Source organism: Dermacentor andersoni, unplaced genomic scaffold, assembly GCF_023375885.2.
Source record: "Dermacentor andersoni unplaced genomic scaffold, qqDerAnde1_hic_scaffold ctg00000033.1, whole genome shotgun sequence".
NCBI lineage: Eukaryota > Metazoa > Arthropoda > Arachnida > Ixodida > Ixodidae > Dermacentor > Dermacentor andersoni.
Window position 1 is genome coordinate 1,886,466 of NW_027314755.1, and position 12,030 is coordinate 1,898,495.

The window sequence follows — 12,030 nt, forward strand, 5'->3', positions numbered from 1 at the left end:
CTGATAACGCCGCAGAGCGACGAGCGCTCAGCAAGAGTAGCGCATGCGCACAAAGTTCACTGGAAGCGCAAGCCTCGTCTGCTAGGCATAACGCCACCCCTGTCGCAATTAGGTGAACTCCCCTGCTTATCGGTGGCAGCAAGTGCGCGTGAACACGGGCTCGCCTTAGGATGTGGAAAAATAAATCAAAGCATTTTCTTAAATAAAAATGGTTCAACGCCACGCTACCCAGACGAACTATATATATATATATATATTCACCGAAGAAGCGCGGCAAGTGCGAAGCATTTGCAGTTCTTCATTTCTAGGAAGTAGGAAGGCAGCACTGCAATCTATTGACAACAGAACAAAGTGAGCGGCCCCCGTCAGGCGATAAGAACTATGTGCTTCATTCGAACAGAGCCGGAGAGTCAGAAGAAATAAATTAAATTATGGGGTTCTACGTGCCAAAACCACTTTCTGATTATGACGCACGCCGTAGTGGAGGACTCCAGAAATTTCGACCACCTGGGGCTCTTTAACGTGAACCTAAATCTAAGTACACGGGCGTTTTCGCATTTCGCCCCCGTCGAAATGCGGCCGCCATGGCCGGGATTCGATCTCGTGACCTAGTGCTCAGGAGGCCAACACCAGTCAGAAGAATTGTCACATCTGGTAATCATACGCTACTCAGTGCTAACTTATTTTGCATATCTCTTACACTTTCACGAGTCTTTACAGGAGCAACCATTCCTCCCCTGCAAGCTGGGCGCTTCACTTTGACGAAAGCATGGAAAAAAGAATGATGACACGAATTGCTCACTAATAAACCCCACAAGGGCGACTCAGGCATAGACCTGTTCATGCACGGTCAACAAGTGCCTAAGGTACATAGAATCAGGATCCTGGGTCTGCACATCCAATGTTACCTAGATGTGCATTTTAGACTGAACCTCCTCGATAAGCAAATAAAACAAATCTCAGGACTAGTTCCGGGTTGCGTCACGGAATCACGGCCTGTCTGAAAGGGACACCATACAAATGATTGAAGTTGTGGTGGTTAGTCGCTTCGCCTACCACCTCCCGTATCACCACCTCACTGAAAAACAAATGGATCCGGCTAATCGTCTAATCAGGCGGGCGGTTAAGGCCCCATTGAGCCTGCCGAAGCGCGCTAGCACTATCTGCCTCCTACAGGCAGGTCTCTATAATACCGTCAAGGAAATCATAGAGGCACAGAGGAGTAATAGACTTCTCCGCCTCACCCGAACACCCACTGGTCGAAACCTACTCAGAACTCTGTGGTGTGAGCCAAGTGGCACGGTCCCGATGGAAGAGCCGTGGTTCCCCATTCCTGCAAGACTCGCAGCAAACATGCAACTCAAACCGTTGCCACGAAGCATGACTTTGCGCCGCTATCCGGGCCGACGTAAGGCGCGGGCTGATTACTACACCCGACGTTACCAAAATCGCGAAGACGTCCTCTATGTCGACGCCGCGGTCGGTCCACTCAAAGGAATGGTCACTGCGGCTGCCATGACGGAGGACAGACGCATTACCATTTCTGCATCGATTAAAACAGCGCGCACAGATGTGGCTGAGGGGATCGCATTAGCCCTAGCAGTGGCGCGTGCGGCTGAGGATTCTACCATTACAGAAATCTGCACCGATTCCCAAAGTGCATGCCGTTACTTCCTTCAAGGCGTAGCACCTAAGATGGTCACACACATTTCACAAAACTTTCCTTCGCTTCCCCACCAGGTGACTATCACGTGGGTGCCTGGGCATGAGTGCCTCCCCGGGAACGAGCGCGTTACTGCGCATGACCGAGGTCTTTCCCTCCAGACACTGGACGACCACTCACCCAACCCCATGGAAGAACCAGGAGAGGGGATCTGCACCTACCACCAGATTACCACTTATTACAGAGATCATAGACGAGATCTACCTCCCCCTTACCATTCCCTTGCCGCCCATCAGAGTTCAGTCTGGTGCCAGATTCAGTCCAAAGCATTTATTTCTCCCTATGTGGTGCATTTATTTTACCCTGATCTTTAGAATCCTGAATGTACCACCTGCCGAGCGCCCCTGGCAGATGCTTTCCACTGTTTGTGAAGCTGCCCCAAGACCATGTCGGTAGAGCCTATTCCCAACCCTTCCCTTCCCTCTTGGGAGGCCGCTCTTCGGCCACTTGCCCGGATGACCAGCTCTGGCTGGTGCACCGTGCTTGCCTAGAGATGTCGACCAGGGGGCTCCGGGACATCTTAGGGCCCAACCACATTTAAATAGATCAAATGAAGTTTTATCCATCCATCCATCTATCCTAACGTCACGTGAACGCTTTTTCTTTTTGGAAGTGAGGGCTAGTTCGTTTAAATGATTTGGCGGAAAGCTAGAAAGGGTAATCGGGGTGCCTCTGTTAGCATTCAAATATCTGTAGTTTAGCGTTAAACTAGCGGCGCACTCTATCGTCTCCTTTTTGGAAGATATGCGATGTCATTTTATTCTAAATCCCGAAGTGCCGAAAGCGTCATTTGCTTTCGCTATGGGCGCTCGGTGCGCATGCGCGGTGATTCAACATCCCGCAGTGGCGAATACGTAGCAGACCGTTAAAGCGTCGTAACACAAGGCATGTCTGAAAAAAGAAGCAACGAATACGCGCCTCCTGTGTTCAGATTCACGGACGAAGCAACCCCCAGTGCAAGACGTGACGATACTCAGGACGTTTCATCTACTCTGCGCGCCTACACAACGTGAGCTTTACCACTTGTAAAATTTTAATTGAATACTGTCACTCGCAGACGCGACGCAGAATGAAGGCTTTAACTGCTAGGCATTTTTTCTCACCTAAAACGAGTCTTTGTTGACGGCCAACTTGAGCGCTAAAATCCGTGACTTTCTTAGATACAAACGCGTCGTTGAACGGGTGGTGAGAAAATATTGTCAAGTTAAGCGCCAAGTCAGCTGTTCAGCGCTTTGGGTAAGACATGTCCCAACGTGAAGCGAGTTTATTTAACAAGGAAAATATTTTTCGTTTGTCTGATTATTCCACTACACACACCCCACTGGGTGTTGTAAATCAGTCCCTGGTGCAATTCCGGATGTGACCGTCGTATTTCGATGAAAGCGCACTGCAAAAAGGCTCGCGTTTACCTGCATTTAGGTGCTCGTCAAAGCAGCCCCGGGCGGTTGTGAAAATTTACGCCCCGCTACCCTTGTGTGACGTGCCTTTTATGAGGTCGTGGCTCTTCAACGAAAAACCTTAGAATTATTCTTTTTAAGCGAACTGCACAATTTCATTGCCAAGGCAGTAAGTAATTTCTGTAATTTTCCAAATAAAAAAAAAACTGTGACCAAGGATATGTAGTTCCTGCATGAAGCTATATTATCACGAAACATAAGCCTAGTGGAGAAGAAGCCGCAGCTTTGTTTAAAACGATTGCCGGTGCATCTGCCTGTGTTGCTTAAGGGCGACAAATACGTATGAAAGAGAAAACGTACTGTTTAGCAAGTTGACCCATTTCCCGCTTGGAGTAGTTTGGTCGATGAAATCACTTTAGTATTTCTTCTTTAGAGGGTTGTTTTACCACTAAAATTTTTACCTGAATTCCAAAAATAGTTATTAAAAGACGAAACTTGGGCGGCTTTATACAACAGCGGTAAGTAAGCGGAAAGTCATGGTATTCCACGATAGCCATTACCATTTGTGAACAACAAAAATAGGACGTCCCTTTTCATCTTCGCTCTTGCTGAGCATTGTGTCTGTCATCAGACATTTTTCATGCTGTTTTGACAACAAACTTGATAATTCAAGAAATTCTCGGATAGGCGGATGAGAGTAGCACTGTATAAGCAAACATACCATCGCTTGCTGAGAACTGTTTATGAAATCCATCCTCGTTGATCATCAATTCATTCGAATTCGTCTTTTCGTTCTGAATTCTTCCAATTAAGGCTCGGCTACAAAGCAGAAATCTGTATTGTATATATGGCAAGCCACTTAAGCCCATAATTTCAAATATTACCTACACTACAATATAGTCCTCATAGTTCCTCGATCCATGAGTGATGAATCTAATTAGCGTGAAAACGCCATATCCACGACGGCGATGCCGAACTACAACAGGCAAGAGGGAAGTACAACTGGCCATTTTTCAAATATGACCACTGGCTTGTATGACAATCGCACAAACCATCCACAAACTCCAATTTTTATGCTTCAACCTGTTTTACTATATCAATGAAAAATGTTCCATGGAGCAAAATATTTTATTCCGAAATTGTTAGGATTCTGCCACTGTGGCAAGTGGAGCATCACCTTGTATAGCGAACTGTATACGGAGGCAATATAGCCGTTGTAAGTGCTGCAAGAGTTATGCTGACAATGTTCGTTCAAGCCAATGTAGGTGGCGCTTCGACTGTGTTGAAAGAGTGCCTTGCAACAGACATCCCCTTGTGCCCTTTGTCCTATGCCAGCCAGCATAGTTTGCGTTTAGTGAAAACGAAACATTGCAATTACCGTGTTAACAAAGCAGTAGTTTGCTTTTGTGAACATTCTTTTAACAAAACATCATTTCAACTTTGTTAGTCCCAGCTGTCAATATCTAACACGCATACCTTTACTATTGCAGCACTTCAGACGACGCCTGGCCTTACCAGTGGATCACGCTACAGCAGCCAATAATGGATGGGACTAAAAACGTCGACAGTATGTAGCCGATGGCCATTTGCCTTTAGCGCAAACAGGGGCGAAAAAACTATGCATAGAAAGGCAGGGAGGTTAACCAGAGGCAGTTACGTGTGGCTACCCTGCACGCGGGTGAGGAGCAGGGGGGATAAGAAGAGGAAAAGAGCGGAAGGGGAAGATAGCGAGAGAGTCAAACGAGAATGTGGTGAGGGGTGGTGTTCCTAAAGTTTATCTTGAAGGCCTGCAAACCGCAGGAACCTTATTAACGCGAGTAAGGCCTTCTGCGTGGATGTTATTTCAGAATATTGACCTAAAACCTTTAGTTCTCACTGTGAACGATCGTCCAACTGGTCCAGTACTGTGTCTCCGGCCGCTATATCGCGGGCAGACATAGATAACGTGTGCGAGTGCCTCATCGCTGCTGCTGCATGTGTCGCACGTGGGTATGTTGGCCATTCGAATAAGGAAGACATATAAGTTTACAAATGCAACGCTTACCCACTGGCGGTACAGTATGGTCTTTTCACGTCGTGGTAATCTAGACAACGAACGTAGACGACACATGGCGAAGATATTAGAATCCCACAGGAGTAAAGAAGATTCACGAGACATCAATCGCAGCCGAGCCGCAACGTTTGTTAGCAAAAGCGGAATGAAACAAACATGGCAGATAGCCACTACGTCTACCATGGCAGCGGTGTACTTATTGCGTACAAGCAGGCACTTCACTAGCCTCGCCAAGATGGTTTCTGAAAAAGCCAGCTTAAGTCTGTGCTTAGTAAAAAAATTTGTGATCATGTGAATACATGCAAATGATACAAAAATATGCACTTCAAGTTTCTGAACGAATTCTCATATCAGCGAATTCCGAATGCACGCTCCAAGGTGGTCGCGTGAGAAGCCGAGACTGTCCGTTCCATGCCGTGATCAATCCACTCAAAATTGAAATCAGCGCGTGTAGTTTGGTCTACCTTTTCATTTGCCAAGCAGAATCTCAGTGGGTCTGTCGCGCTGCCACAATGACACTTTTTCCCTTGAACCAATCAAACTTAGTAGACAAAGAAAATGTTTTAATACTGTCACGTGGTGCTGACGTTGAAGAACACAGTAGCAATACTGTGAACGACAAAACTAACTTTTATTGGGCGAACCTGTGCCCACAAAACAGGCTACAATTATAGAAAACGATAGCGGTGAACCCGGTCAGCGATCGTTGAAAATCTGATCAACGGGTCAAGCGCGTCGGCTTTTATACATCAATCGTCGAATGTTCCAGACTAATCACTGGGACCCGTGTGTTTTCCACAAATTTCTACACTATTCGCGTCGCGCATACATGCAATCAGATTACACAACGTTCGGTGACGGACTACAGACGGAACCATTGATAACATTCCAGAAACGTCCTATACATGCGGGCGCGTCCTTCGCTGCGTGATAACATTTGTGAAGCGGTGAAACGTGGTCCCCCGAGAAAGATAAACATGTACACGTGTCAATACGAATGCAGAGTGTGATGTGAAATTGGAGCGGCTTTTCAGACGTCTATACCTGAGGGTCGTAACGGTGCTGTTATGTTGTAGGCATATAGAAATGACAAAGCTTCTTGCCTGGCACCTTCTATTAAAACAATATATTCTTTTCAGATTAATTTCCCTTGCACCATGGCCAAATAACACCTGCGGTGTGCTTTTGTATCGTACAGGTGTCACTGACAATGGTGGCACAAGCTGCCTGCCGCTGTGGTCCCGCAGCAGCATTGATCGCACAAGGTCCAGCGAAAGCCGCGTAGGCATGGTTCAAGCGTCACCCAACATAAAAGGTGGGACCACGTGAGTGCACATTTAGATAACGTTATTGCAAATGAATACAGAGACAAGGATGGCTACCCGCTGAGCAATCATGTCTGTACTCACTAATCTTTGCCGGGGAGGGCTAGCTCAGATGCGAGCAGTCACTGCATCACCAATTCTGTGTGTTCGGTAAGCGGAGCTGGAGTTAACGTACGTACTAGTTGCAAGAACGCGAGTGCACAAGGACAAAGTAAAAAAAAAAGGTTACACAGCATATTGCACTCCTGTTATGCCTGAAGGCACACTTTCAGGTAGGCTACCTTACTTACTCAATCCCCCTTGTGGAATATATGAACATAGTCAGGAGCAAGATGTTCTTTTAAAAGAAAGCACGTAATATAAAACACAGGATGTCTAAGTTTACTACGGCTTGCCTCATAGCCGGATCCTGATTTTGGTACAAAAACGGCCGCATTTAGTTCTTTATATGTTAAATAGTTTCACCTCCATGAAATGTTTCAGAAGGCACTAAGTTATGCAGTTGCTGAGCCTCATATAAGGCAGAAAAATAACATGAGATGTGTCAAAATGCCAAGTAATATATTGCGTAATTGTACCATTTCTTTTTCTGGTAAAAATGCCTTCCCTATCATTAATGATCTCAAAGTACATATGCTCTTAAATTTAGCCTCCCGTGCAGAGAATGCTGGCGCTTTGGTATGCAATGGCTTCCGGCTCCCCTGAACTGTGCTACGCAAATCACGTGTAACGGGGAGGGCGTCAGCAAATGTTCGTTATAGGTCAATCACCTGTAGTCTATCGGTGCTCCCCATAATGCAATCTTATTGATCACGTACGTTGCAGGTCATTATTGTTATTTTATTATTTCAATTTATTATAGTTCCAATATCATGCTATAGATGTAACAGTTCCCACCTTCCATATCCATATAAGTCCAAGACCTTTCTCATTTAGGCCTCCTAGATAGCAGTATATTCCCTCAATGCAATTCGTCTGTTTGCCTGAGGGATTCTGACGGCACTTGTCCTCGTCAGTTGCGACCCCTTTTCTAAGCATCCTCTTCGACTGCAATATTTGTTGTACCACTGTTCACCAGCTCACGTCTTACTCTTCATGTGCATATTTGTATTGTTTTGCGGAATACCTGGGACTACCAGTGCTGACGAATGGAACACGCAGTACCCCACGACTGACGGCACATCCGGCGTCTCCGGTAGGCTAGGGAATGTTTTCAGCCGTTAGTATACCACGCCTCGCCTTCAGGGAGATTGTGGAATCTAGCGTTTGCTATCGAGCACCACGCATTTAAACAGCATGACTGAATGAATTCTGGGTTTGTACCTGTCACAACCAAAATTCATCATGATGCACGCCGTTCTAGGGGCTTCGAATTCATTTTTACCACGAGAGGACGTTTCCGGTGCCCTCAATGTGAAACAGCATCGCCTCTGGCTCATGTAGTTAACGAAATGTCGTTCGTGTACCTCTTAGCTATTCCCTTGGGCTAAACATTTCTCGCTTCCCTTAAGTCATTTTATTGCTAAGAATTATTTGCCTCATTGAGTAGTCGCTAACAACCTAAGAATGGAGTGCAAGATCCGCCCGCAAGACCGAAGTATAACCATCTTTGCACGCTGAAAGCCAAGACGGCTGCGATCCGCTCGCACCTTGCTGAGTTTGCCGTGCTAATGAAAATTCCAAGGTAATCGAAGGTATCACTGATTAAATTTCCCAAGATTCAGGCTTCGACATATCACCAATGGCGCAGTCACTTGTGTACGGTGAAAATATCCATTTTAAATGCGCAACGTTGTTTGATCTCACGAAGTAAGCGAACCGAAGTGGATGGCGCATTCATGAAACTTGTGTTTGAGCTTCGTTTGTAGGCGACTATAAGCACTTTGCGTTACATAGGTAAGTGGTTAGGCCGGCCGGCTATGTACGCTCTTATCTAGCGCTGTTTAAATGAAAATGATTGTGTCCGCGATGACAGAACCGCTACAGTGGTGTCGGGCACAGCAGCCCGGCACTGTAGCCATTACACCACAATTAAACAAAAGCGCGAATGATCTTCCGAAAACCTTACGCATTTAGGAAATCTATTAGAATGAGCAACCATTACCGGTGAGGCGCCGTCATGAACGTTTTTATAGCCCCACGCTAGTATGTAGCAATTCGTCCCTGCAGACATAATATAAAGGGTTGTATCAGATGCATCATCAACGTCTCATGCCGAGTAGGTTATCTTAGAGCCATTTCATTGTCAAAGCGCGACAAGAAGCGAGGAAACAAACAACAGGCATTTCAATATCAACCAGGCGCCGGTTTAGGCAGAAGTGACCCCGTAATAAAACAATGAACCACTCCCAAGACGCATGTTTGTCTTCTTCGTCGAAACTATGTTGTGTTTTCAGGTGTTTGTTGCTAAAGCTTTGAGGATCACTTGAGACGGCAGCAGAGCTGTCAGTTTCTTCTTGATTCTTGCGCATTCATATTACGGAATGCTCCAGTCTCGTCACTTGTCGCCCAGTGTGAAATTTGCCCCTCTGATTTCAGGGCATACAGACAATCCTGAAACTGGAAGCACTGGTTTCCCACTGCCAGTCTACAACAGCAGCAGCATTGCCGGCGGCGATGACGCAGTGGCCAGCACAAGCCGCGCGGGCATGGTGGAAGAATCGGGTGCACTGGGAAAAGAAGCTAGGTGAGCCGAAATTTTGCAAGAACTCCTTTCGATAGAACAACTCACTCCGGTGACAGGGAATTCCGTGTACGGCTCGTTGATGCTTACACTGAAGTACTTTTGCGAGGGATTCAAGTTCTGACCATTCAAATAAATCATGTGAGGATGCGCTCCTAAATATAAAACATCAGATACTGCAAAATATGGAAAACCGTTTATACACGGTAGGCTTATTTCTGGACCTGCGTAAGGCTTTTGACAGCGTAAATCATGGTATACTTCTGTGCAAACTCTGACTACGGTATACGTGGCAGAGCATTAGAGTTAATGAGAAGTTACATAACGGATCATTACCAGTTTGTTTCATATAATCAAGCCACTTCCTCACTTCTCAAAATACAGACTGGCGTGCCACAGGGATCCATACTTGGTCGTATATGATTTAATCTTTATATCAATAACCTTCCTAACATTTCTTCCTCACCTAATATCATCATGTACGCAGACGATACTAATCTTTTCCTTGCAAATTCTTCCTTGCAATGCATACAAAAAGAAATAACTGATTATTTAAATTTATTATCTGACTGGCTTTACATCAACAAACTACAATTGAATGTCAACAAAACCAAATATATTATATTTAGACCGATAAGCAAGCCATTGCCTGTTAATATAACTGTTCTATTTCAACCAAAGAGGCTAGAACAAGTAACAACGCAAAAGTTTTTTGCGGTATGGTTCCAAGAAAACCTCTCCTGGGACAATCATGTCAATAAGCTTTGCAATGATCTTAGCAAAGTAGTAGGCTGTATGTATGAAATAGGTGATCTAATACCTTTATGGCTAAAGAAAGCAATACACTACGCCCTTTTTTACTCGAAGCTAATTTATTGTGTCTTGATCTGGGGAACAACTACAACAAAAAACTTTGATAAGTTATTTAGCTTGCAAAAACGAGTAGTCCGAATTTTTGAAAACTACCATGGTAGGCCGCATGACTTACCCACACACAATCTCTTCGGCAAACATTTATTGATCCGAGCAAATCAAGTATTTTATTATAGATTACTCTTACATATAAAAAAACACAGGCTCCATGTTGTCAGCATACCCACTTCTCTTCGATACCCATCACGTTATCAAATCAAGAAAATACCATTCACGCGTACTAACTACGGACGTCAGGATATAAGCTATCAAATACCAAGGCTACTAAACATTGTTGAGCAAAAAATTGATTTCTGTGCGCCTAATTTTAAGCAATGTATAAAAAACCTACTCATACACTATCAAATTATTTACACATAAATTGCTCTCACACTAAATTTTATTTATGCACTATATATGTATTCCTTAATCTGCGCGGTAATGTGATTGCACAAACAAAAATTGAAGCATAAATGTCTTTTTCACATAGTCATTGTATAATGTACACATTATCTTGTTTATTTGTATTTTCTACATCGCACTTGCTTGTTTCTTGTTATATTTGCTTTTTTCGTACATTGGATCATCATGTAAGCCGAACGCACTTAGGAGGAAGAGTCCCTGTCAGGCCAAATGGCCTTTAGCTCTTGTTTCCCCTATCTGTAATGAAGAAAGGAAAGAAACTTCAGACTTCAACTTCAAAAAAAATGCCATATATCAGCTGCTGTTCACACAGTATGACGCTGGCTTAAACAGGAAGCTTTAGCTCAGAATCTACTACCTAGGTACATGAGAAAGGATAAATCAGTTTTTTTGACAACACACTGCACCAGCATTAGTAAAGTTTGTGGCACTTAAAAAAATTCGCTATTAGTGTACTTCGAGCAGTTCCGTTTTTGTGTGATGTCATACTCGAGTAGAAAGTGAGAAACGCAAGCATCAGAATTACACCTTTTCAAATCGGCAATAAAAGCAATGCAAGGATTCTATCAACTGCACCAAATAACAAAGGTAAAGTGCACTAAATAAATATGTAAGCCAGCACTCTTAAATATGCTACTTTTTGAGTATATATTTCGGAAATCCTTGTTCACGTAGTAACAATTTCACGCGAAGTGAAAGTGTTTCAAAGTTGGCCACCGAGCAATATCCAAATGATGCAGCCAATAGGACTTCGCGAGGTATATTTTTTGCGAAGTTCAATTTGTAAATTTTATGCCTTTGTTCTTTTGATTCTTAGCAATCTTGGAATATTTTGCATGGAATAAAAGAAGTCGTCAACATTATTATTGATAGAGTTGACGAAATTTAAATGTTTAATTCCAATGAAATTTTTATTGCAATCCCCGAGCAAGGCAACAAAGTATTCTGCACTTAGATCTAAATGAGTTTTCTAGAAACAGCACTTTCACTGTCGTGGCCTGCTAAAAAGTTTCCTAATGTTTATTTATTTATTTAGCTAGCCGTAAGTTGTTCATTAGATCATTTGCTCTCAATGCTGGCCAAGCTGCCATGATTAGAAACTACGTACATGTTAACACCACACGAGTTGAACCACACCATAAGGTTGTATGACTCGTGGTAACAACGGTAACAAGAACCAATATGCGTAAACAAATAAACAGATTACCGCAACAATAGCGCACAATGTTTATGTAGAGCTTAGTGTAAATATTTCTGTAGAGCAACAGACGAGAGGGAAGATACACTAAGCGCAGGCATCTTTGCTCTACAGTCCGTCTTATTTTTTTCTCCCCTAAACGGTACGAAAGATGTCATACCAACAATGATTTGACTCAAACGAGAAAAATGCTGTCTGCCATGGACAGAAGTAAGAGAGAAATGCAGGTTGTTTTACACCAACGTTAGTTGTAACGAACAGTGTAATGCATATTTTCCTAACGATATAAAGAAGCAAAAAGGGACACTCCTTCGGC

At 44.0% G+C, this 12,030-nt stretch overlaps 1 protein-coding gene across 1 annotated transcript; it reads left to right on the top strand.

Moving 5' to 3' along the window:
* The first annotated feature begins 2,553 nt into the window (after positions 1-2,553).
* On the top strand, positions 2,554-9,396 carry LOC129381375 (uncharacterized). Its single transcript, XM_055064165.2, has 4 exons — positions 2,554-2,732; positions 4,611-4,687; positions 6,372-6,488; positions 9,037-9,396. The coding sequence occupies exons 1-4, from the start codon at positions 2,611-2,613 to the stop codon at positions 9,186-9,188; spliced, it is 468 nt and encodes a 155-aa protein (XP_054920140.2). The 5' UTR covers positions 2,554-2,610; the 3' UTR covers positions 9,189-9,396.
* Positions 9,397-12,030: the final 2,634 nt, after the last annotated feature.

Coding starts and splice junctions, on each gene's coding strand:
- LOC129381375 (XM_055064165.2), top strand. CDS start 2,611: ATGTCTGAAAAAAGAAGCAACGAATACGCGCCTCCTGTGTTCAGATTC. Junction 4,688..6,371: donor TGGGACTAAAAACGTCGACA/GTATGTAGCCGA, acceptor TGTATCGTACAG/GTGTCACTGACAATGGTGGC. Junction 6,489..9,036: donor AGCGTCACCCAACATAAAAG/GTGGGACCACGT, acceptor CTCTGATTTCAG/GGCATACAGACAATCCTGAA.